General features: G+C 63.1%; 3 protein-coding genes across 8 annotated transcripts; 2 read left to right on the top strand and 1 right to left on the bottom strand.

Moving 5' to 3' along the window:
* The first annotated feature begins 3 nt into the window (after positions 1 to 3).
* Positions 4 to 9,386, top strand: ATP8B2 (ATPase phospholipid transporting 8B2). Of its 5 annotated transcripts, none has more exons than XM_058043048.1 (27): positions 4 to 76; positions 771 to 822; positions 1,469 to 1,582; positions 1,732 to 1,830; positions 1,976 to 2,037; positions 2,148 to 2,220; positions 2,587 to 2,657; positions 2,798 to 2,877; positions 3,087 to 3,245; positions 3,324 to 3,412; positions 3,489 to 3,685; positions 4,395 to 4,603; positions 4,749 to 4,792; positions 4,867 to 5,032; positions 5,106 to 5,294; positions 5,500 to 5,615; positions 5,765 to 5,929; positions 6,007 to 6,118; positions 6,243 to 6,348; positions 6,465 to 6,606; positions 6,685 to 6,868; positions 7,059 to 7,282; positions 7,572 to 7,655; positions 7,823 to 8,068; positions 8,155 to 8,293; positions 8,377 to 8,507; positions 8,598 to 9,386. In XM_058043048.1, the coding sequence occupies exons 1-27, from the start codon at positions 24 to 26 to the stop codon at positions 8,883 to 8,885; spliced, it is 3,594 nt and encodes a 1,197-aa protein (XP_057899031.1). In that variant the 5' UTR covers positions 4 to 23; the 3' UTR covers positions 8,886 to 9,386. The 5 variants fall into 5 exon arrangements, with proteins under 5 accessions (XP_057899031.1, XP_057899030.1, XP_057899033.1 ...); XM_058043047.1 differs by having other exon boundaries at positions 2,584 to 2,657; XM_058043050.1 differs by having other exon boundaries at positions 771 to 829.
* Positions 9,387 to 10,121: 735 nt separating this feature from the next.
* On the top strand, positions 10,122 to 13,468 carry IL6R (interleukin 6 receptor). 2 transcript variants are annotated; one of them, XM_058043061.1, is made up of 10 exons: positions 10,122 to 10,255; positions 10,945 to 11,178; positions 11,265 to 11,388; positions 11,698 to 11,882; positions 11,965 to 12,125; positions 12,198 to 12,342; positions 12,423 to 12,466; positions 12,594 to 12,672; positions 12,749 to 12,857; positions 12,934 to 13,467. In XM_058043061.1, the coding sequence occupies exons 1-10, from the start codon at positions 10,156 to 10,158 to the stop codon at positions 13,121 to 13,123; spliced, it is 1,371 nt and encodes a 456-aa protein (XP_057899044.1). In that variant the 5' UTR covers positions 10,122 to 10,155; the 3' UTR covers positions 13,124 to 13,467. The 2 variants fall into 2 exon arrangements, with proteins under 2 accessions (XP_057899044.1, XP_057899043.1); XM_058043060.1 differs by having other exon boundaries at positions 11,965 to 12,342; positions 12,934 to 13,468.
* Positions 13,469 to 14,151: 683 nt separating this feature from the next.
* On the bottom strand, positions 14,152 to 18,123 carry SHE (Src homology 2 domain containing E). The gene is made up of 6 exons (XM_058043063.1): positions 17,740 to 18,123; positions 16,995 to 17,121; positions 15,869 to 16,177; positions 15,293 to 15,443; positions 15,088 to 15,207; positions 14,152 to 14,701 (listed from the first exon to the last, which is right to left on the bottom strand). Exons 1-6 carry the CDS (start codon positions 18,121 to 18,123, stop codon positions 14,515 to 14,517), a joined length of 1,278 nt encoding a protein of 425 aa, XP_057899046.1. The 3' UTR covers positions 14,152 to 14,514.
* Between the last annotated feature and the right edge of the window lie 2,687 nt (positions 18,124 to 20,810).

Below are 20,810 nucleotides of genomic sequence, written 5' to 3'. Positions count from 1 at the left end.
GCCCGGCCGCCCGCCCGCTCCCCATGGGCTGCGGGGCCGCGGGACATGGAGCGGTGCGCGGCCCGCCGAGCCCCGGGTAAGCGGCGCCGCGCTGGGCCCGCGGGAAGCCCGGGTGGGTCCCGGGCGGGCCCCGGTGCGGCGTTGCCTCAGTAACGCGGTGGGGCGGGAGGACCGGGCCGGGCCGGGGCCGTGCCCTGGGGATGTCCGAGGGGTGGCAGCGGCTCCGCGACCCCGGCGGGGCGGTGGGTGCGGGGGAGCCGAAATGGGGGCCGGGGATGCAGAGATGGGGATGCGGGGCTACAGCTAAGCGGGGCTGGGAGTGCGGGCTTTGGGGATCCAGGAATGCAGCAAAGCGGGGCTGAGGGAGCCGAGGTGTCCTCTGGGGGTGCAGTGTCTGGGCTGGAAGGGCCCGGTGACCTCGGGGTGTGGGAGATGCAGAATCTGGGGCTCTGGGAGTACAGGTGAGTAGAGCTGGGGGTCGCGCACTGCAGGCTTGGGGGGATCTGGGGATGCAGAATTTGGGAGTGGAGGTGCAGTTCAGCAAGGTTGGGGTTCAGGGTGCGCAGGGGTACAGGTTCTGGCATGGGGGAGCACAGGACACATAACACAGCTGGGGAGACTCCCTGTTCCCTGCCCTCTGGGATTCTGGTACTACCTTGGCTCTCAGGATGGAGAGGAGGTTGGGTGTCAGGGTTCAAGGTTTTGGGGCTGTCTGGCTGCAGCTACAGGGGTGTTGGGGTGCACGGGGATGACGGGGCGCTGTGTTGTAGAGGAAGAGCGTCGAGTGCGAGCCAACGCACGGGAGTACAACGAGAAGTTCCAGTACGCAGTGAGTGAGGGGGGCTGAGCCCCTTCCCGGGGTCCTCGGGCAGCTCTGCGGGGCTGGGGTCTGAATTCACCCACACCTTGGTGGGGGGGAGGCGTTATAACTACAAAATAGGTGCTTGTCCCTGAAGAAATGGTGCTGATGACATGAATGCCAATATAGCTGTGGGGCCGGCTGGGCACAGTGCTCTCCATGTGGAGGATTCAGCCTGCCCATCCTTGGCCAAGGCCCAGAACCCCCTGGCTCTGCCCAGGTCCCAGCCTGGTCCCACATCCCAGTGTGGACCAGGAGCAGCTTCTGAAGGTGTCAAGGGAGGGCAGTGCTCACCTTGACCTCCCCCCGTGTTGGAGGTTATCCTTGGCTGCTCCAGAGCTGGCTGCACAGAGGGGAGAAGGGGGTCTGGGTTGGGGTCACCCTTGTGGGGGCCAGGTGCTGCTGCTGGAGGAGGCTGGTCCCAGGGTACCAGCTGGTGACTGAGCCTGAGGAACTGGCTTCCCAAGGAAGCTGCCAGAGGTAGCACAGGAGCCTGACCCCCCAAAAGAGCATGGTGAGCCACAGCCCCTGCCCTCCAGAGTGATCTCATCTTGGGGGGTTATGGGGCCTTGGCAGCTGTAAACCTCTTCTTGCCCCATCTGTCCCTAGAGCAACTGCATCAAGACCTCCAAGTACAACATGGTCACCTTCCTGCCTGTCAACCTCTTCGAGCAGTTCCAGGAAGTGGCCAACACCTATTTCCTCTTCCTCCTCATCCTGCAGGTGGGTGCAGTCCTTCCCTGCCTGCACATATGGTAGGGCTCCAAGTAGTGCCATACTTTGGAAGTGGGGAGGTTTGGCATCCTCAAGCAGGGGCAGTATAGGCCTGGGGCTGGCTGGTTCCTGTGTAATTTCCTGTTCCCTGTCCCCAGCTGATTCCTCAGATCTCTTCGCTCTCCTGGTTTACCACCATCGTGCCTTTGGTTCTTGTCTTAACCATCACAGCTGTCAAAGATGCCACCGATGACTACGTGAGTGGTTCCCCCTGCACCCCTCTGCCCACTGGGATGCTGTGCAGGGGTGCAGTGTTCGGGGCCATGGCATTTGGGATGCTGGGGGAGCACAGGAGCCCATCCCCAAGAGGCTGAAACTGCTGTCTTTTCCCCCTGCTCCCAGTTCCGCCATAAAAGCGACAACCAGGTGAACAACCGGCAGTCTCAGGTCCTGATCGGTGGAGTGTGAGTGTCACGGGCACAGAGCAGTGCACAGGGAGCCAGGGACCCTGTGGGAGATGGCAGTGGGCAGGGCAGGGCTCCTGCCTGACTGCAGTTTGCTGTCCCCTCTTCAGCCTTCGGCAGGAGCAGTGGATGAACGTGCGTGTTGGGGACATCATCAAGCTGGAGAACAACCAGTTTGTGGCGGTGAGTGCAGCCCTGAGACAAGTATGGTTCCAGCAGGGTGGTTGGCACACACACACATAGAATGGTGTGGTGCCACTCCCAGTTTGCTTTTGTGCTCCTCTGTCACTGCCCAGGGTGGGGACATTAGGGACTTCCAACCTGGAAGTTGCATTTAGGTTGGAGAGCTGGGGCCATAAGTGGAGCCACGTTTTGAACTCTGAGGATCTGGGCCCTTGGAGTGGTGGTGCAAAGGACACATGGGGTTAGGGATGGCCTTTGCAGATGCTCCAGGGAGTTCCAAGGACATCCAAGGGCCAGGAGCTTCCCTGGGGAAGGCATGGGGGAGCCCCAGTGTTGGCACAACCCTTCACAAGTCTCTCCCAGCAGGCTGACCTCCTCCTCCTCTCCAGCAGCGAACCCCATGGGTTATGCTACATAGAGACTGCAGAGCTGGATGGGTAGGTGTCCCTGCTCGCCTTGGGGGGCCAGGGGAGGCAAGAGGTGGGAGTGAGGGTGGGCTGCAGGCAGGGCAGGAGCACCTGCAAAGGCTCTCCCTGCCAGGCTGTCTCTAACCCGTGTGGTGCCTTCCTGCCTGCAGAGAGACCAACATGAAGGTGCGTCAGGCCATCCCTGTCACCGCAGAGCTTGGGGACACCAGCCAGCTGGCTTGCTTTGATGGTGAGTGCCCGTGCCCAGCCCTCTGCCACAGGGCAGCCCCCCACCTTCTCTCCTCTGTCACCCTTGGTGGACAAGGACCAGCCACGTGGCACTGTCGTCCTGCGGCTTGATGTGGATCTCTGGGGAGCCAGGGATGATGCTGGGAGCACTGGGATGGAGCCGGCCCTATGGAGAAGGCAAGTCCCAGCTGAGCCATACTGTGCACCCAGGTGAGGTGATCTGTGAACCCCCCAACAACAAGCTGGACAAGTTTGGTGGGACACTGTACTGGAAGGACAACAAGTACCCCCTGAGCAACCAGAACATGCTGCTGCGGGGCTGCGTCCTGCGCAACACCGAGTGGTGCTTTGGCCTCGTCATCTTTGCAGGTGGGCTGAGGCAGCAGCTGCTGCTGTGCTGCACACAGGGGAGGGAAAGACACCCCCTGATGCCTTCCTGCTCCCCAGGACCTGACACAAAACTGATGCAGAACAGTGGCCGGACCAAATTTAAGCGGACGAGCATCGACCGGCTGATGAACACGCTGGTGCTCTGGGTATGCAGAAGGGAGATCCTGGGAGCCTTGGGAGCTCTGACCCAGTCAGGGCTCTTATCTGATGTTCCTTCCCCAGATCTTTGGGTTCCTGGTGTGCATGGGAGTGATCCTGGCCATTGGCAATGCCATCTGGGAGCACGAGGTGGGCGTCTGCTTCCAGATCTACTTGCCCTGGGACGAGGGGGTGCACAGTGCCTTCTTCTCTGGCTTCCTCTCCTTCTGGTCCTACATCATCATCCTCAACACTGTGGTGCCCATCTCGCTCTATGTGAGGTAGGGCAAGGGGCAGAGGGGCTGGGCAGGGGGTGTATGAGAAATTAGGGGTGCCCTCTGGGGAGGGGAGACAGGGATGGCAATCCACAGGCAGAGCGGTGTGTTCTGTGGGTGGGTGTGGGCTACTCTCTTGGTGACAGGCCATGTCTGCCTTCAGGGACACCCCAAGACCTAAGGACCCCACAGGTCCCTCAGGGCCCCCCTGGCTGTGTCTGGCTGCTCGTCTCTCCTGCCCTGGCTGCACGCTGGCTATTTTGCTCTGCCCTCCTGCAGCTCCCAGGCTCCTGCACTGTCCCTTTCTCTCTCTCTTTTAATTTCTCTCTCTTTTCGTTCCCCAGCATGGGTTCTGTCACCCTTAGCCCCGAGGTAAGAATGTGTCACCTCCACCCCTCCCACTCATTGCTGTCTGCCCTGTGGGCTTGGGAGGGGTTCAGGGTTTGTAGGTGTGTGAGATGCTTGGGGAGCCCCATGGGCTTCCCCCTGGGTGCCTTGCCTTGGTCCCCAGCCCTGGCTTAGCGGTGGCTGTCAGCAGGAATGGGTTGCAGGCCAGCCCCTGGGAAGGGTATGGGGGCTGTCAAGCCATGGGGGGCACCCGGGGTGCTGGAGTGCCCTGGGCACTGAGGGTCTGGGGCGGGCATGTGTGTGCCTGTCGCTGGCTCAGCAGAGCGTGCTGCCCTGCCCCAGTGACGCCCAGGCATCCTCCCTGCAGCGTTGAGGTGATCCGGCTTGGGCACAGCTACTTCATCAACTGGGACAAGAAGATGTACTGTGCCAAGCGCCGGACACCGGCCGAGGCCCGCACCACCACCCTCAACGAGGAGCTGGGCCAGGTGGAGTACATCTTCTCTGACAAGACTGGCACCCTCACCCAGAATATCATGGTCTTCAGCAAGTGCTCTGTGAATGGGCACAGCTATGGTGAGTGCCAGAGCCAGGCTGGGGCTCCCCCCTTCTGTTTGAGGCAGTCAGGGGACAAGGGGGCTTAGTGAGAGCATTGTGGGGCAGCAGCAGCTGCTGTGGTGTTGGGTCTCTGTCACAGTTAACTCCATGCCCTGTTTTGCAGGTGATGTGCAGGACATGCTGGGTCACAAGGCAGAGCTGGGAGAGGTAAGGGTGCTGTCAGTTTGGGGCCTACCCACGCCAAGTACCATGGGGGGGTAACCCCAACTTTGCCCCTGCAGAGGCCAGAGCCTGTAGACTTCTCCTTCAACCCGCTGGCGGACCCACGGTTCCAGTTCTGGGACCCCAGCCTGCTGGAAGCTGTCAAGCTGGGAGACCTCCACGTGCACGAGTTCTTCCGCCTGCTCTCGCTCTGTCACACCGTCATGTCCGAGGAGAAGAGTGAGGGTAGGCAGAGTGGGGCAGGATCTGTCCCTGTGGCTCACAAAACACTGTCACTGACCCCCATGCTGTTCCACAGGGGAGCTCTTGTACAAGGCACAGTCCCCAGATGAGGGAGCGCTGGTCACAGCTGCCAGAAACTTTGGCTTTGTGTTCCGGTCCCGCACGCCCAAGACCATCACAGTGCAGGAGCTGGGCCAGGCCATCACCTACCAGCTGCTGGCCATCCTGGACTTCAACAACATCCGCAAGCGCATGTCTGTCATCGGTGAGCTCCCGGGCACGGCACAGGGGCTGGGAGGGCCACCTGGGGCTGCAGCACATGGGGGTCATTGTGGTGTGCTGGGATACCAGCCCAGCGCTGATGGGGATGGGACTGTGGAGGCATCAGCAGGTGGATGGCTGGGGGTCAGAGCAGCAGGTCCTGCTCCTGCACCCCCTGAGCCGGGCACCTTTTCCCCTCCTCCCTGCAGTGCGCAGCCCTGAGGGCAAGATCCGGCTGTACTGCAAAGGTGCTGACACCATCCTGCTGGAGAGGCTGCACCCCCTCAACCAGGAGCTGACCAGCATCACCACCGACCACCTCAATGTGCGTGGGACAGGGTCCTGCAGGCAGCGTGGGGAGGAAAGAGTGGCTGCCCAGGAGCCTGAGCTGGGCTTGTGCCCTGCCCTAGGAGCACTGCTGGGGTCTGGGGACACACTCAGGGTCTCCAGCACAGCCAGCTCTGATGCTTGCAGGAGTATGCTGGCGAGGGGCTGCGGACACTGGTGCTGGCTTACAGAGACCTGGAGGAGAGCTACTACAAGGACTGGTCTGAGCGTCTGCACCGAGCTGGCAGTGTCCCTGAAGCCCGTGAGGATCACCTGGCTCGGCTCTACGATGAGGTGGAGCATGATATGATGGTAGGTGGGCTGGAGGCTGAGGCTGGTGGTGGCTGCAGGCAGCCCCTGCTGACCTCCCACCCATTTGGGTCCCCAAGCTGCTTGGAGCCACAGCCATCGAGGACAAACTGCAGCAGGGGGTCCCCGAAACCATTGCCATCCTGACACTGGCCAACATCAAGATCTGGGTGCTGACAGGGGACAAGCAGGGTGAGGCATGGCTGAGGTGCTGGCTGGAGATGAGGATGTTTGTGGGCTGGATTCCAGCTGCCTGGGATCCCAACTGCTCTGTCCTGAGAGGACTCTGGTTCAGCCCCTGGTTTCCTTTTTTCAGAAACAGCTGTGAACATCGGCTACTCCTGCAAGATGCTGACAGATGACATGACAGAGGTGTTTGTGGTCACAGGCCACACTGTGCTGGAGGTGCGAGAGGAGCTAAGGTGAGGGCTGGGGGGCAGAGGACAGAGCAGTGCCAGTGTGGGGCACAGCTGTGGCTGGGGGAGCTAGAGCTATGGAAAGGCCTTGAGATGGAACCCTGTGCCCCCTTTCTCCTCAGGAAAGCCCGGGAGAAGATGATGGATGCATCACGTTCTGTGTGCAATGGCTTCTCCTACCAGGAGAAACTCTCCTCCAAGCTTACCTCAGTGCTGGAAGCCATTGCGGGCGAATACGCCCTGGTCATCAACGGGCACAGCCTGGTAGGGCCCTGGGAGTGCCAGGCAGGACAGGGCCTGGCTGTGCACCGTGATCCCAGCTGCCCCTTGCTCTCCTTGCAGGCCCATGCACTGGAGGCAGACATGGAGGTGGAATTCCTGGAGACAGCGTGTGCCTGCAAGGCTGTTATCTGCTGCCGTGTCACACCCCTGCAGAAAGCCCAGGTGGTGGAGCTGGTCAAGAAGTACAAGAAAGCCGTCACTTTGGCCATTGGGGATGGGGCCAACGATGTCAGCATGATCAAGAGTAAGGCCTGGGATCTGGGGGACCACAGGAGAAGACAGGCCACCCCCCTGCACCGTCCTGGGGCCCCTGGGAGCTTCTGTGCTCACCCCTCTGTGCCCCACAGGAACAAAGTGCCTGTGCTGGGGGTGCTGCTCTCGTCCCCTGTGCTCCTGGCAGCCCTCTCTTTACCTGTCTCTCCTTCCCTCCACAGCTGCCCACATTGGGGTGGGCATCAGTGGGCAGGAAGGCATCCAGGCCGTGCTGGCCTCCGACTACTCCTTCTCCCAGTTCAAGTTCCTGCAGCGCCTGCTCCTGGTGCACGGGCGCTGGTCCTACCTGCGCATGTGCAAGTTTCTTTGCTACTTCTTCTATAAGAACTTTGCCTTCACCATGGTCCACTTCTGGTTTGGCTTCTTCTGTGGCTTCTCAGCACAGGTGGGTTGGTGGCTTTTCTCACTGAGAGCTGGGGAGGGTTTTCCTGCAGGGCTCCTCGGCTCTGAAGCGTGTTCAGATTCATGGACTCCCTGTGGGGACTCATCCTGAGCCAGGAGGCACAGCCTGGCATCCACCGTGCCGTGTGTGAGGAGCCTGTGGTCAGGGTGGGCAGTCCTGGCGGGCTGAGACAGCTCTCCTGTCCCTGCAGCTGTGGGCACAGGGACTCGGGGGCTGGCTGGGGCACAGGGTGGGCAGGTCTGTGCCCTGCTGAGTGCTCTGTTCCATACAGACAGTGTATGACCAGTACTTCATCACGCTGTACAACATTGTCTACACGTCGCTGCCTGTGCTCGCTATGGGTGTGTTTGACCAGGTATGGCGGGGGGTAGTGAGAGGTGCCTGGGTGTGTGAGGGGTCTTTAACCCACCCTGTGGGAAGAAGGGCTGCCTGGGTGCCTGAGTCAGGCTGTCCTTGTCATTCCATGGGCTGTGGTGGAGGCTGCTCCCACCCAGGGCTAATGGGAGGTGCCCATGCCCCCAGGATGTGCCAGAGCAGCGGAGCATGGAGTACCCCAAACTCTACGAGCCTGGGCAGCTGAACCTGCTCTTCAACAAGCGGGAGTTCTTCATCTGCATTGCCCAGGGCATCTACACCTCCATCCTCATGTTCTTCATCCCCTACGGTGTCTTTGCTGATGCCACCCGTGATGATGGTGCCCAGCTGGCCGACTACCAGTCCTTCGCCGTCACTGTCGCCACCTCCCTCGTGATTGTCGTCAGTGTGCAGGTAGGGACGTGGCTACTCAGCCCCAGACCCTCATGGCACCTCAGGCATCCCCTGAGCCCTGATTCTTCCTGCATCCCCCCCACCAGATCGGGTTAGACACAGGATTCTGGACGGCCATCAACCACTTCTTCATCTGGGGCAGCCTGGCCGCCTACTTTACCATCCTCTTCACCATGCACAGCGACGGCCTCTTCCGGATGTTCCCCAACCAGTTCCGCTTTGTGGGTGAGTCCCCGTGTGCCCCATGCTCCCCACCCCAGCAGGAGCTGCCTTGGCCTGGCCCTCACTGGGTTCACTCCTTGCCCCAGGAAACGCACAGAACACGCTGGCCCAGCCCACGGTCTGGCTGACCATCGCCCTCACCGCCGTCGTCTGTATCGTGCCCGTTGTGGCCTTTCGCTTCCTTAAGCTGGACCTGAAACCAGAGCTCTCGGATACGGTGAGAGTTCATGGCTGCAGGAGCTCTCACAGGGTCCCAGCCCTGAGGAGAGGGCGTTCCCCAGGCCCTGAGCCTGCCCTGTGTCCCCAGGTTCGTTACACTCAGCTGGTACGGAAGAAGCAGAAGACGCAGCACCGGTGCATGCGGAACGCGGGGCGCGCGGGCTCACGCCGCTCTGGCTACGCCTTCTCCCATCAGGAGGGCTTCGGGGAGCTCATCATGTCTGGCAAGAACATGAGGCTCAGCTCCTTGGCGCTGTCCAGCTTTGCCCCCCGCCCCAGCGCCAGCTGGATTGACACCCTGAGGAAGAAGAAGGGCGGTGAGGGCAGCAGCGCTGGCAGCCCCAGTGGTGCGGCTGACAAGACTCTCAGGGTGTGAGGCTGGAGGGGGTCTCATCCCCTCCTGTGCAGCTGGGGGCTCCCCTCCTCTGCCCCTGGCCCTGGGGAGGGCAAAAAGCCCCTTGTCAGCAGGGTCCCATGATAGAGGTGATGTGGGGGCCAGTGCTGAGGTTTGGAGGAGTCTGGACTGTTGCCTTCTAGCCAAAAATACAGTCTGTCCCTCTCAGGAGGATGGATGGATGGATGGATGGATGGATGGATGGATGGATGGATGGATGGATGTCATCACATTAGCCCCCTCCCACCCCCCATTCACTCCTCCATCAGTATTCAATTCCACTGAGTGCAAACGCCCCATCGCACATGAATGTATCGTACCAGAGGTGCAGGGCTGTGGGAGGACTGTGGCCTCTCCGTGGCCTTCACCCACGTGTCTTTTTTTATATATAAACAAAAAAAAAAAAAAAAAAAAAAAGAAAAAAAATACCCCCACCCCCAAAAAATAGCAACCAAAACAAACAAAAAAGAGGTAAGGGAAAAATACTCTGAGTTTACAGAGCGACTCATTTCTTGGCTGGGTACAGGGAGAAGGGGGGAGGAAGGTCACCCTCCTTGTCACCCTCCTCAGGGTTCCCCAGGACGGCGGGTGCAGGGTCGGAAAGGGGAAGTGCTCCGTACCACAGGGAGGCCGGGGTTTGGCGGCTGCCGTGATTCACTCCCACGCGTGGTCTTGCGCAACGCTCGGCCTCTGCTTCCCGCCGCCTCCTCCTCCTCCTCTGCAGCTCCTGCGGGACGGCACTGCTGAAATGTGGGTGGGCAGTGGGGACCCAGGGGAGCCTCTGGGGCTGCTGGGCTCCCAGGGACGCGATACCAAAGAGGAGCTTCTTAAGACGGGTGTTGGCGAGGGCTGGAGGGGATTTCGGGGAGGTTTTGGGGTAATTTCGGTGGAGGGGCCGTGCATAGAGCTAGGTAACTTATGGCACGTTTCTATCTGGCCGAATGGTATAATTTTATGGCTCTTGAAGGAAAAAAAAAAAACCAAAACCAAAAAAAAAAAAAAAGGTTTGGTTTTTTTTGTTTTTTTTTTTTAATTTACAAAAAGAAAATGTTCTGAGCAGACCGTGCCGTGTCCCGTATCCGGGGGCGGAGGGGAGGGCGCGGCGGCGGTCCCGGGCGGTCCCGGGCGGCGGGGGCAGGCACGGGGCGGTGTTGGCCCGCCCGGCCCGGGGCGCACGTGCCGCTCCGCCTCCCGCCGCTTTCACAACCCCGCCGCCGCCGCCGCCGATGTTTTCCTACCCGGGACCGGGCGCATGGCGCGGCCGCCGGGGCCGCTTCTCCTCCTCCTCCTCCTTCCTCTCCGCCTCCTCCTGCAGCTCTCCGCCGCCGCCGGGCGGCCCTGCGGCCCCGCCGGTGAGTGCGACCGGCACCGGGCAGGGCGGGAGCGGGGCTGGCCCCGAGCCTCTGCCGGTACCTGGGCCTCGTGGCTCCGGGCACGGCCGGGGGACACATGCGGAGCTCAGCCGGGCCCGGGGAGGCGGGCGGGGGGTGGTACGGGACCCCTGGGAGTGGGGGCTCGGGCTGGGTGCGGTGTCCCGGTGCTGTGTGCCGGTGCTATGTCCCGGGTGCTGGTGGGTCCCGGGTGCTGTGTCCCGTCCCAGTGCCGTGTCCCGGGTGCTGGTGGGTGCCGGGTGCCGTATCCCGGTGCTGTGTCGTGTCCCGGGTGCTGGTGGGTGCTGCGTGCATTCCCGGCAGCAGGAGCCGAAGGGAACAGCAGGTTCACGCTGGCCGCTGACCTTTGGAAGGAGCCGGGAGCGCTGCCCAGGCCTGAGCAGGGCCGGCAGCCAGCGCAGTCACTTAACCCCTCTGGCACTGGACCCAGGGGCTCCTGGGACCACCGGTCCCTGTGTGCCGCCTTCCCCGAGCTGTGCTCCCCGCCACCAGACCCCTCATAGCCCGCAGTGTGACGAGCCGGCTCAGTGCCCTGACCCCCAGCAGTCGCCAGACACGGGGAGCAGACGATTGGGTGCCTTCCACCTCCAGGGACACCCACCGTGCCTGGTGTCTCATCTTCATCGCCCGCTCCCCTCTCGTTCCTCCAGGACTGCCACGGGACACGGTGCTGGGCCTCCTGGGAGCCAACATCACTCTGACCTGCCAGGACGAGCAGCCTGCAAACACCACGGTGCTGTGGCAGGTGGAGAAGCAGGGAGCAGCAGGGCAGCTGGCAGAGGGGAACACGCTGCTGCTGACACAGCTGCGCTATGAGGACTCGGGGCACTACAGCTGCTCCGTGGGGAGCCACCTGCTGCGCTCCCTGCGGCTGCTGGTGGCAGGTGGGTCCACGCTGGGGTGGGAATGTCCCTCTCGGCGTTGCCTGTGATGGCCCCTGTCCCCCAGCACCTCCCTGCTTTGCCTGCAGAGCCCCCTGAAACTCCCCAGGTGTCCTGCTACCGGCGGAGCCACGACAAGGATGTGCTGTGTGAGTGGCCACAGCAGAAGAAGCCATCCCCAGGGACACGGGCAATGCTGTGGGTGAGGAGGAGGTGAGTGCTGTCACTGCATCCACCATGGGCTGGGACCCCAATAGGACAGAACATGTCCCTCTCCATGGAGCTGGTGCCATCTGGGACCCCGTGGCTCAGGCTGCTTGCTTCCCTGCACACCCTTTCCCTAGTGGGAGTTCACAGCACAGGATGTGTTCCTTCCCCATGCCCCCATGTGCCCATGGCACAGAATGAATCCCTCCCCACAGACCCTTTACCTAACACTGCCAGGGACCCCACAGCACAGCACAGCACAGCTGCCCTGTGCCCAGAGCACGCTGCAGCCCCCCCTGAGCTGTGACCTCACAGGTTTGTGGCTGAGAATGCCACAGAGCAGCGGTGCCGCTACTTCTCCAAGGCACGGAAGTTCCTTTGCCGGCTGAAGGTGCCACCTGGCACTGAGGACACCAAAAGCCTCGTGGTGTCCACGTGTGTCAGCAACGGCGCCGGTGGCTCGGCTGGCAAGGACAAGATCATCACCCTCAGCAGTGTCTGTGAGTGCTGCCCTGGCTGGGAGCTGGGAGCTGGGCTGGTGAGGGTGCAGAGCGAGGCCCTGAGCCCCCATTCCCCCCGCAGTGAGGCCAGACCCGCCGGTGAATGTGACAGTGCAGGCTCTGGAGGGGGCCCCACAGCGGCTGCAGGTGAACTGGTCCTACCCCCCCTCCTGGGACCCCCGTTTCTACTGGCTGCGCTTCCAGGTCCGCTACCGCCCCGAGCCCGCCCCGACCTTCATGGAGGTGAGACCCTGCCCGCTGGCACAGCCCTTGGCCCTGGCCAGGCTGTCCCCAGCCCCGTGTCCCCTCCTCCAGGTGGATCAGGTGATGACGACGTGGCTCGATATCCGCGATGCGTGGCGTGGGATGAGGCACGTGGTGCAGGTGAGGGCCAAGGATGAGTTTGGCCATGGCACGTGGAGTGAGTGGAGCCAGGAGGCCGTGGGCACCCCCTGGACAGGTAAGAGGGGATTGTGGGGCCCTGGGACCGGGGGCTCAGCATGGGCTCTCCCAGTCTCACACTTCCCCCTCTCTGTGCAGACCCTTGGGAGCTCACCTCTGAAATGGAGCCTTACAGCTCACAGGTAACAATGGTCCCAGCCCTGAGAGGCATCACATGCTCCTGAAGGGGTCTCCTGTCCCCATGTGGGACACAGGGACATCAGGGCGTGAGGGCTGACCTGTCCCATTGTGCTTCCCCACCTTTTGCAGGTCCCCACAGAAGATGACACCTATGGGGTGACCCTGTCCCCCAGGCTCTTCGAGGAGGATGATGCTAATGGTGCTGGTGGTGAGGAAGAATTCCTGGGCTGGGGTTGAGGGAAAGGGACACCCAGTCCCTTATCCTCACCCATTCTGTGTGTCAGGATCTGTCATGGAATCCAGCACCCATCCTGTGGCATCCCCCTACGCATTCCTGGTCACCGGGGGCAGCCTCCTCCTTGGCATCGCCCTCTTTGTTGGCATCGTGGTGAGGTGAGTGCCAGGGGGGCTGGCCCAGGGGGCTGTGTGTGCCCCCTCCCTGACCTGCAGCCTCTCTTCTCCCCTGCAGGTACAGGCAGATGTGGTGGACGAGCGGGCAGGAGACGAGCAAGGCAGAGGGCGAGGGGCAGCACATGCTGGTCCCTCTGAGCTTACCCCCACCCACACTCAGTGACACCCCCCTGCTCTCACACCCTGCCCCCTCAGCCCCCGGAGGGCTCCACACAACTCAGGCAGATCATTCCTCCTCAGGGCAGTAGCCAGGGGCTGGATGTGCTGGCAGATGCTTGGGGGTTGGATGGAGGGTCCCAGGGCTTTGATGTGGCTCTGGGAGCAGTTCCCCCCAGTATCTGGTGGTTGGGACAAGCCTCTGAGGAGGAGAATCAATGCCATCCCCCATGGGGAGCAGCTAGGAAAAACAGACTGGGTCGTGGGGGCACCTTCAGCACCAAGCTGGGATGGCCAGGAATGACAGCACTGGAATTGTGGCTGCACCAGAGCTTGGGGGGCCTGGGACCCAGTCTGGAGGTCCCACAGGGAAGGAAGGGCCTGGTCCCTACAGTGCCACGGGGGTTGGGGAGGGAGGGCCTGGCTGGATCAGCCCCACACCTCTGCTGCAGCCCCCTCGGGGCTCTTTTTAAAGCACACCTTGGGGAAACAGGACTATGGGGCTCAAATAAATGCTTTGGATTTATACTGGAGTGGCTGCTGGGAGCGGGGTAGCAGAGGGGTCACTGCAGCCCCCCATTGTTTGGGAGTGTCTCCAGTGGGGTTGTACCCCCACTTCATTCACCTTGCTGTACTCTGTGCCCCCCCACATGTACCCCAGGCTGTGCTCTGTGGTTCAGTGGTGCCTCCCAGGCTGCACCCACTGTGCTGTGCACACCTTCCTGCCCTGCCTCCTCTGCCCTGCACCCCAGCCCTGCACCCCCAACCCTGCACCCCAACCCTGCACCCCAACCCTGCACCCCCAACCCTGCACCCCCAACCCTGCACCCCAACCCTGCACCCCCAGCCCTGCACCCCCAGCCCTGCACCCCAGCCCTGCACCCCAACCCTGCACCCCAACCCTGCACCCCCAGCCCTGCACCCCCAGCCCTCCACCCCAGCTGTGCCTCCTGTGCCCACCCCATGGCGCTGGGTTGTGCAACACCCCGGGGAGCTGCAGCTGCAGCCGGGCAGGAAACCACAGCTCGAGGGAAGAGGGTGCTCAGGCACCCTGGGGAGCAGTGTTCCTCTTCCCTGCTGCTGGCCCCCCGCTATAAAAAGCCTGGCAGGATGCAGATGTGCTCTTGGGGGAGCCCCCCCCAGTACCCCTGGGCCCCCCAAAACTGTGGTGACTCCTGCTGGCACCAGGCCCATCCCAGGACCACTGCTCCCTCTCAGCCAACACGTTTATTTTACTAGATCATTACACACGCCAGTGTCACTGCATGCCCCCAGCTCGGGCACGGTGCTGGCACAGGGCGGGCAGGATTGTCCCAGCGAAAGGGGCACAGCCCTGCTGGAGTCCAGGAGCGGGGTCCCCTCAGGGCTGCAGACGTGCCGGGGTTTCTCTCGCCGGGCCCTTCCCGTGGTTCGTGCCCGTCGCTGTCTCACGCCTCGGGGTGGGCAGGGCTCGCAGACCCCTCGGGGGCGGCATCGGGCGGCGCTAATGCAGCTTGCAGTGCACGGGGTGCAGCAGGGCCATGTGCTCGGCCCCCTTGAAGGGCAGCTTCTCGGTGGAGTAGTAGTGCACGACTTCGGGGATGCTGGAGAAGACGCCGCTGGCCTGGCTCAGCGTGTACTTGTTGTCCTTGGTCTGGGCCACGATGATGTGGACGCAGCCCTGGCTGGTCCTGCGCGGCCAGCAGGCATCAGTGCTGCCGCCAGCCCCCGGCGCCCGCCTGCCCCGCGGCCGTATCCACCCCTGTTTGTTCCCGTCCCGCTCCGATTGTTTCGGCTCCAGGGGCTGCGCTTCCTCAGGAAGGAAACGCCGCTGGCGCTCCCGACAATGCGCCGGGGAGGGGGACACGCCGAACCCCCCCTCCGCCCCAGCCGCTCGCCGGGAGGATGCCGGGGTCCCCCCGCGGGTCGGGGGGTGCCATCCCTCGGGGTCCGGGTGCTCCCTCCCCATCGGGGGTTTTGGTGGGAACAACCGGCGGGAACAGCGCCCCAGGGTGAGGATTCGCCCCATCTCCCCCAGGTGGGGACCCCCCAGTTGTGTGGGCGCCCCGACACTCACTTGAGCGCGATGGAGTACTTGCCGCTGCCGCTCTCGCTGGTGCGCACCAGGTACCCGGCCTCCCGGCACGGCTGCAGCCGGCTCTCCGCCTCCGCCCGGGTGATGGCTCCGTGGTACCAGCTGAGGGACACGGAGGGGACGCTGAGCAGCGGCAGAGCATCGGCCGCTCCGTCCCTCCCCACGCGTGGGTCGGGCTCGCACTCACGGCTGCTTCTCCAGCGCCAGGGCGGGGTCCACCCGCTCCCCCTCGCTGTGCTCGGTGCCCGCCGGCTTCAGCATCTTGGGGGTCCAGCTCTTCTGGCGCAGGTGCTGCCGCGGAGGCTCCTCCTTAGGACGCTCCGAGCCCTCAAACTGGACTGGGAGGGACAAGATGTGAGCCCCCAAAGCCCCACCTGCACTTTTGATCCCCATCCCCATCTCCATGCCTGTCCCCAGCCCCAGCACCTCCCCCATTGTTAGTCCTAACCCCTTCTCCAACCTGTCCCCATCTGGCCCCACCATGACAAGGGACACCTTCAGTTCCATCAGAGCCCCATCCGACCTGACCTGGCAGGCATCACCTCTCTGGGCAACCTGTGCCAGCCTTGCTACCCTCAGTCCGAGAAAATTCTTGTATCTAAAGCGCCCCTTATAATTAAAAACCATTGCCCTTGTCCTCTTGTCACAAGCCCTGCTAGAAAGTCTGTCCCCAGCCCGGCTGCCATCCCCATTCCCACCCCACGCCCGTCCCTCCCCCCCGTCCTCACTCCCACCCTGTCCCTGTCCCTGTCCCTGTCCCTACCTGACAGAGCTTTCACAATCTGCTCCTTCTTCCACTCCCAGGGCTGCTCGTACTCCCCCGCCGGGCGCTCGTCGTTCTCGGGCAGGCGCCCATCCCCAGCCCTCCCCCTGCGCTCCGGGGTCCCCCCGGCCACCCCCTCCCCAGGCTCGTAGGGGGTGTCATAGAGCTGCGGCCCCTTCCCTGCCACCTCCTTGCCCCCCAGCCTCTTGGCAAGATCCAGCTTGGGGCCCCCCTCCCCAGGCTCTCCGGGGCCATCCAGCAGCAGGATGGCTTTGACCAGGGGATCCTTGGAGCCACGACGACGGATTTCTGTGGGGAAGAGGGATGGTGGGTCAGGGATGGTGGGTCGGGGATGGGGCTGTGTGTCCCCCGAGACCCTTCAATCCCACTGCCAGCCCTCAGTGAGGGATGTGCTGGGGATTCCACACCGGCAACGCCCCATTGGGAGCCAGCTCGGGAGGAGCTGGAGCAGGAAGGGGCCCATCCTCATCCTCATCCCCATGGCGCCTGCTCTGCTGTCCAGCCCTGGGGCTGCTGGCGCCACAGGCCCACGCCAGTGGGGCCAGCTGGGCTCCATGGCAGCAGGATGCTACACCCCAAAGTGGAGCTCAGCTGTGCGGGAGGCTCGCCCCTCCCAGCCCCCTGCTTCTCCCCACGGCGCCAGGCCTTGCCTAAACAGCCTGGGCTGCCCCGCACGGAAAAAAAAAAAAAAAAAATCAGCAGCAAATCTTTTATTTCCAGCTTCCGGCCCAGTCAGTTCCTGTTGTTGTGGCCAGCTGGACGGTGGCCACGCCGGCCGGGGTGTCGCTGGCTGGGGGGCACGTCCATGGGGAGCTCTTGGGGGGTGGGACCCTGGGGTAAGGGGGCACGGAGGGCTTTGCAGCGGCCACAAGTGCCCGTGGGTGATGGCAGCAGGTCACGGACACGGCCCAGGGGCCGGCCAGCACGGGTCAGTGTCCGGCCTTGCTCCCGCTCCTTATCTGGCCCCGCGCAGCCGCAGGAAGCGGCGAGAGCTTTCCTGTTCCCGGAGCCTCCTGAGCCGGGTGGCTCCGAGGGCAGCCGCGGGCTCCTGCCTGGGGAGCGGTGCCAGCTGTGCTGCCGTGGCACGGCCCAGCGCGGCGCTTACCTGTGATCATCTGCTGGGCATCGTAGGGCTCCATGTACCCATCGTTCTCCCCCAGGCGCTCGGCGTCCCGCTGCCCCTTGGTGCGTTTGGCGTCGTAAGGGTCTGCGTAATCCTCCAGGATGATGACCTGGGCAGAGAACAGCCATGTCTGCCTTCAGGGGGCCGTGGGGGTCCCGGCAGGGGTGGCAGAGATGCCACCAGCACAGAGCCAGGCAGGGAACAGGCACACTGGGGTCCCCAGGGAAGGATGGAGGCTTATCTGGGGTAAATGGAGCTGAGCCACAAGCCCAGAGGATGCACCCAGTGGCACATTTGGGTGGGGTAGGGGCAGTCCAGACCATTCCTACACCCCTCAGTGATGGTGAGGAGCCTGGGGGGAGCTCTAGGGCCCTTCTGGGTGACAGCAATCCTGCTGACTGGCTCCCAGTGCTCCCAAGGCTGTGCAGGGGTCAAAGACCAGCTTCCCAGAAAAGCTTTGCATCAGCCTTTGTTTAAGCAGCAGACGAGCTCTGGGGTCAGGCTGGCTATGATGAGGGTGCCCGACGACCCCCCACCCCCGGATGGGTGATGAAGGGCAGCTGGGATGAAGGCAGCTTTGATGGAATTTAAAGGCAATGTGGCCGGGCAGGATAAAAGGATGAAGTCAGCCAGGCTAATGAGTCGGAGACCAAAGCAGTTCGAGTTTCCAGCACTTCCCGCTCCCCACATCTCCCCCTCCGGCCCCGGCTCCCGGTCCCTGCCTTACCGTCTCTGTCTTGGGGGGCTTCCCCTTGTCCTGCTCGGGGGCAGGCAGGCTGGCAGGCAGGGCTCCGGGGTGCCCCTTCCCGTTCTTCTCGGAAGCCTCCACCTTGATCAGGCGGTTGATGTAGGTTTTGGAGGGTCCCTCCGGCGTGCCTCCCTCCACTCGGGAATTCTTCCTCATCTTGCCGGTGGCGGCCTGCAGCAGACCCTGCAGGTTGTCCCGTGACAGCCGGCTGCCCCCTTCCTTGCCGCCCCCAGCCGCCCGGTACCCCCCCAGCTCAGCGGTCGAGTTCTTGCGGCTCTTCCCGAGGCTCCCGCTTCCCGGCCGAGCCTTCTCTGAAACCGTCTTCAGGTTGGATGGGAACTCCTTGAACCACTTGGCCGCCATGGAGCTGGGCAGGCCGAGGGTGCCGCGGCCCCCGCGGGGCTCCGTGAACCCGCCCGGCTGCCCCGCCGGCTCCGAGCGGGCTCAGCCCGGCTGCCCCCAGCCCCGGGAACGGGACCCTCGGCGGGCTGCGGCCAGCCCGGGAGCGGGGACGCGGGCCGGGGGACCGGGGCCTCCGTGAGGGGCTCCAGGCGTCCTCGGCCCCGGCGGGGACAGCCGGAGGGTCCCCAGCGGTGCCGGCTCCTGCGGCCCGGGGAGGTCCCTGGCCCCGGGGAAGGGTCTCGGAGGGGTTCGGCGTGTCCGCTCCAGCAATGGGATGGGTCGGGGGGTCCCGCCGGGGCTCGGAGGGGTCCGGCCGGGGCAGTCCCGGGGGGGGTCCAGGGGTCCGCTGCCCCTGGGGAAGGGGCCCGGGGGGGTCCGGCCGGGAAGGGGCGGCCCGGGGGTCCCGTCGCGGCTCCTCGGCAGGGCCGGGCTCCGGGGGCACGGGGGCTTCGGAGAGGGGTCAGGCCGGCCCGGGGGGCCCCATGCGGCTGCGACGGGATGGGCCGGGGCCGGGCCGGGCCGGAGGGGCCGGAGGGGGCGGCAGGGCCGGCGCTCCCCGCCCAGATCCGGAGGGGGCGGCCCCGGGGAACGGCGCGGCCCCGGCAGCCGTGGGAAGCTTCGGTGGGGTCCGGTCCCGGTGGGGCTGAGACACCCCCTGACCCTGCCCGGCTGATGGGACCACCCTAGACACGGATCCCCCGACGGACCGGACGAGTGGAGCCCGCGCCGAGACTCCGGGACAGCACAGAGCGGCCCCTCCAGAGACCCTGGGGACTGAGCCTGGGCATGGGCTCTGCTCGCTGTGGATGGAGATTGTGCACAGCCCCCTGTGCACAGCACCCTTACAGTGATCCCAAGCACAGCACTTTTACAGGGACCCCGAGCACAGCACCCTTACAGACACCCCGAGCACAGCACCTTTACAGGGATCCTGAACACAGCACCTTTACAGGGATACTGAACACAGCACCTTTACAGATACCCCGAGCACAGCACCTTTACAGAGACCCTGAGCACAGCACCTTTACAGTGACCCCGAGCACAGCCCCTTTACAGGGATCCTGAACACAGCACCTTTACAGGGATCCTGAACACAGCACCTTTACAGGGACCCCGAGCACAGCACCTTTACAGGGACCCTGAGCACAGCACCTTTACAGAGACCCCGAGCACAGCACCTTTACAGGCACAGCACCTTTACAGGAACACTGAACACAGCACCCTTATAAAGACTCCGAGCACAGCACCTTTACAGACACCCCTAGCACACCCCGATGGGCCACAAACTCTGTGTGCAGCCAGAGCACTCTCTGTGGCTCACACCACTCCAGCCAAGTTCTGGCCGTGCTGTCACCTTGCTGGAAAAGCACAGCAGAGCCCACTGCTTTGGGCTCTGTCGGGCTGCAGTGCCGGGGGGTTCCTTACAACACCAACCCCTTTGCAACTTTGCGGGAACAGGAGAGGGGTTTGTGGCAGAATGGCTCCCACAGCCCTGGATGGAGTTTGTGGCAGAATAGAGGCTCTCATTCTGTGCAGGGGGAGGCGCTGGGCGCTGGCAGAGCCGGAGGAAGTGATGGGATTTCCTCGCTGGCGCTCGGGGCAGGATGTGCCTCGCAGTGCGCGGTGCCCCTGGCAGGCTGGTGCCCGAACTGCCAGGGATCTCGCCTGCCTTCAGCTTTGCCTTCTTGAGGCTTAGGAAAACTCTGCTTCCCCACCAGCAAACTCGGGTGTTGGTTCCTTTTCTTTCCTTCAGCAGGCAGATTTCAATCCCTCTCAATTTTTATGGGGCCTCAGTAGGACAAACGTGCAGGCAGCACTGTCCTGGTCGCTTTGTGCTGCAGTGGTGTTCACACCAATGTGCCACATTTCTCCTTCAGGAAGGCTTCCCTCATCCTTGTTCTCTGCCAGCTCCCACAGGGGAGGGCCTGGGAGTGCCTTTGGCAGCGGTGGCTCTGCACAGCTCCTTCCTGAGCAGCCTGGTGGCCATGGAGGCCAAGCCCAGCTCAGATGGCTCCTCCCTGGGCAGGTGTGAACAGACAGGACTGGCAGGTGGCCTGCTAGACATCTGCTCCTGCTTTACTTTCAGCCTTGATGCTTGTCAGGTCAGCGTCCCAGTGACAGAGTGTCCTTCAGGGCCCTCTTCAGCTCTGCTCAGTCAAGCCTGTAAAGCCACCAGGAGCTGGGAGTGAGGGAGAGCTCATGGCAAACAACTCAGCACACCCAATCCCAACCCAATCCCATCACTGGGCTCAGCAGAGCAACCCCTACTTCACCCAAGAGAAAGCCCCACAAGTGTTTTAAACCTTCATTAAGCTGAGTTATCCTGCTACCTAGCAGGCTCCTGAGCTAAAGGTGGGAGCTGAGTGCAGCCACTTCTGCCCCCTCAGCCTCCAGTACCAGGAGCAGGGCTGGAGAGGAGCCAGAAGCCCAAGAGGTGCTGGTTTGGGCTGGAGGACACAGGGCAGAGCTGCTCAGCTTCACAAATCCTCTGGTCCTTCAGCAAAGCACTTAAAAATAGTCCCCAAGCTGAGGCCAGAGCTGCTCCTGCAGCTGCGAGTAATCCCTCTCCTAACAGCATCTCTTTATTCCAAGGCTCTGAGCAGGACAGGGAAGCAGCTGCTGGAGTAGATAATGGAGTTCTGAGGCTC

The sequence above is a fragment of the Melospiza georgiana genome, chromosome 33 (assembly GCF_028018845.1).
Source record: "Melospiza georgiana isolate bMelGeo1 chromosome 33, bMelGeo1.pri, whole genome shotgun sequence".
In the NCBI taxonomy this organism is placed as follows: domain Eukaryota; kingdom Metazoa; phylum Chordata; class Aves; order Passeriformes; family Passerellidae; genus Melospiza; species Melospiza georgiana.
This window is presented reverse-complemented; position numbering and strand designations above follow the sequence as displayed.

Excerpts from the sequence above, each read along its gene's own strand:
- SHE (XM_058043063.1), bottom strand. The coding sequence starts at position 18,123 with ATGGCGGCCAAGTGGTTCAAGGAGTTCCCATCCAACCTGAAGACGGTT. Across the intron at positions 15,444-15,868 it reads GATTGTGAAAGCTCTGTCAG|TCCAGTTTGAGGGCTCGGAG; the intron begins GTAGGGACAGGG and ends TGTCCCTCCCAG. Across the intron at positions 15,208-15,292 it reads CTGGCGCTGGAGAAGCAGCC|CTGGTACCACGGAGCCATCA; the intron begins GTGAGTGCGAGC and ends CGTGTCCCTCAG.
- ATP8B2 (XM_058043047.1), top strand. The coding sequence starts at position 24 with ATGGGCTGCGGGGCCGCGGGACATGGAGCGGTGCGCGGCCCGCCGAGC. Across the intron at positions 2,878-3,086 it reads CCAGCTGGCTTGCTTTGATG|GTGAGGTGATCTGTGAACCC; the intron begins GTGAGTGCCCGT and ends CTGTGCACCCAG. Across the intron at positions 5,930-6,006 it reads AGGTGGAGCATGATATGATG|CTGCTTGGAGCCACAGCCAT; the intron begins GTAGGTGGGCTG and ends TGGGTCCCCAAG.
- IL6R (XM_058043060.1), top strand. The coding sequence starts at position 10,156 with ATGGCGCGGCCGCCGGGGCCGCTTCTCCTCCTCCTCCTCCTTCCTCTC. Across the intron at positions 10,256-10,944 it reads GCGGCCCTGCGGCCCCGCCG|GACTGCCACGGGACACGGTG; the intron begins GTGAGTGCGACC and ends TCGTTCCTCCAG. Across the intron at positions 11,883-11,964 it reads CATCACCCTCAGCAGTGTCT|TGAGGCCAGACCCGCCGGTG; the intron begins GTGAGTGCTGCC and ends TTCCCCCCGCAG.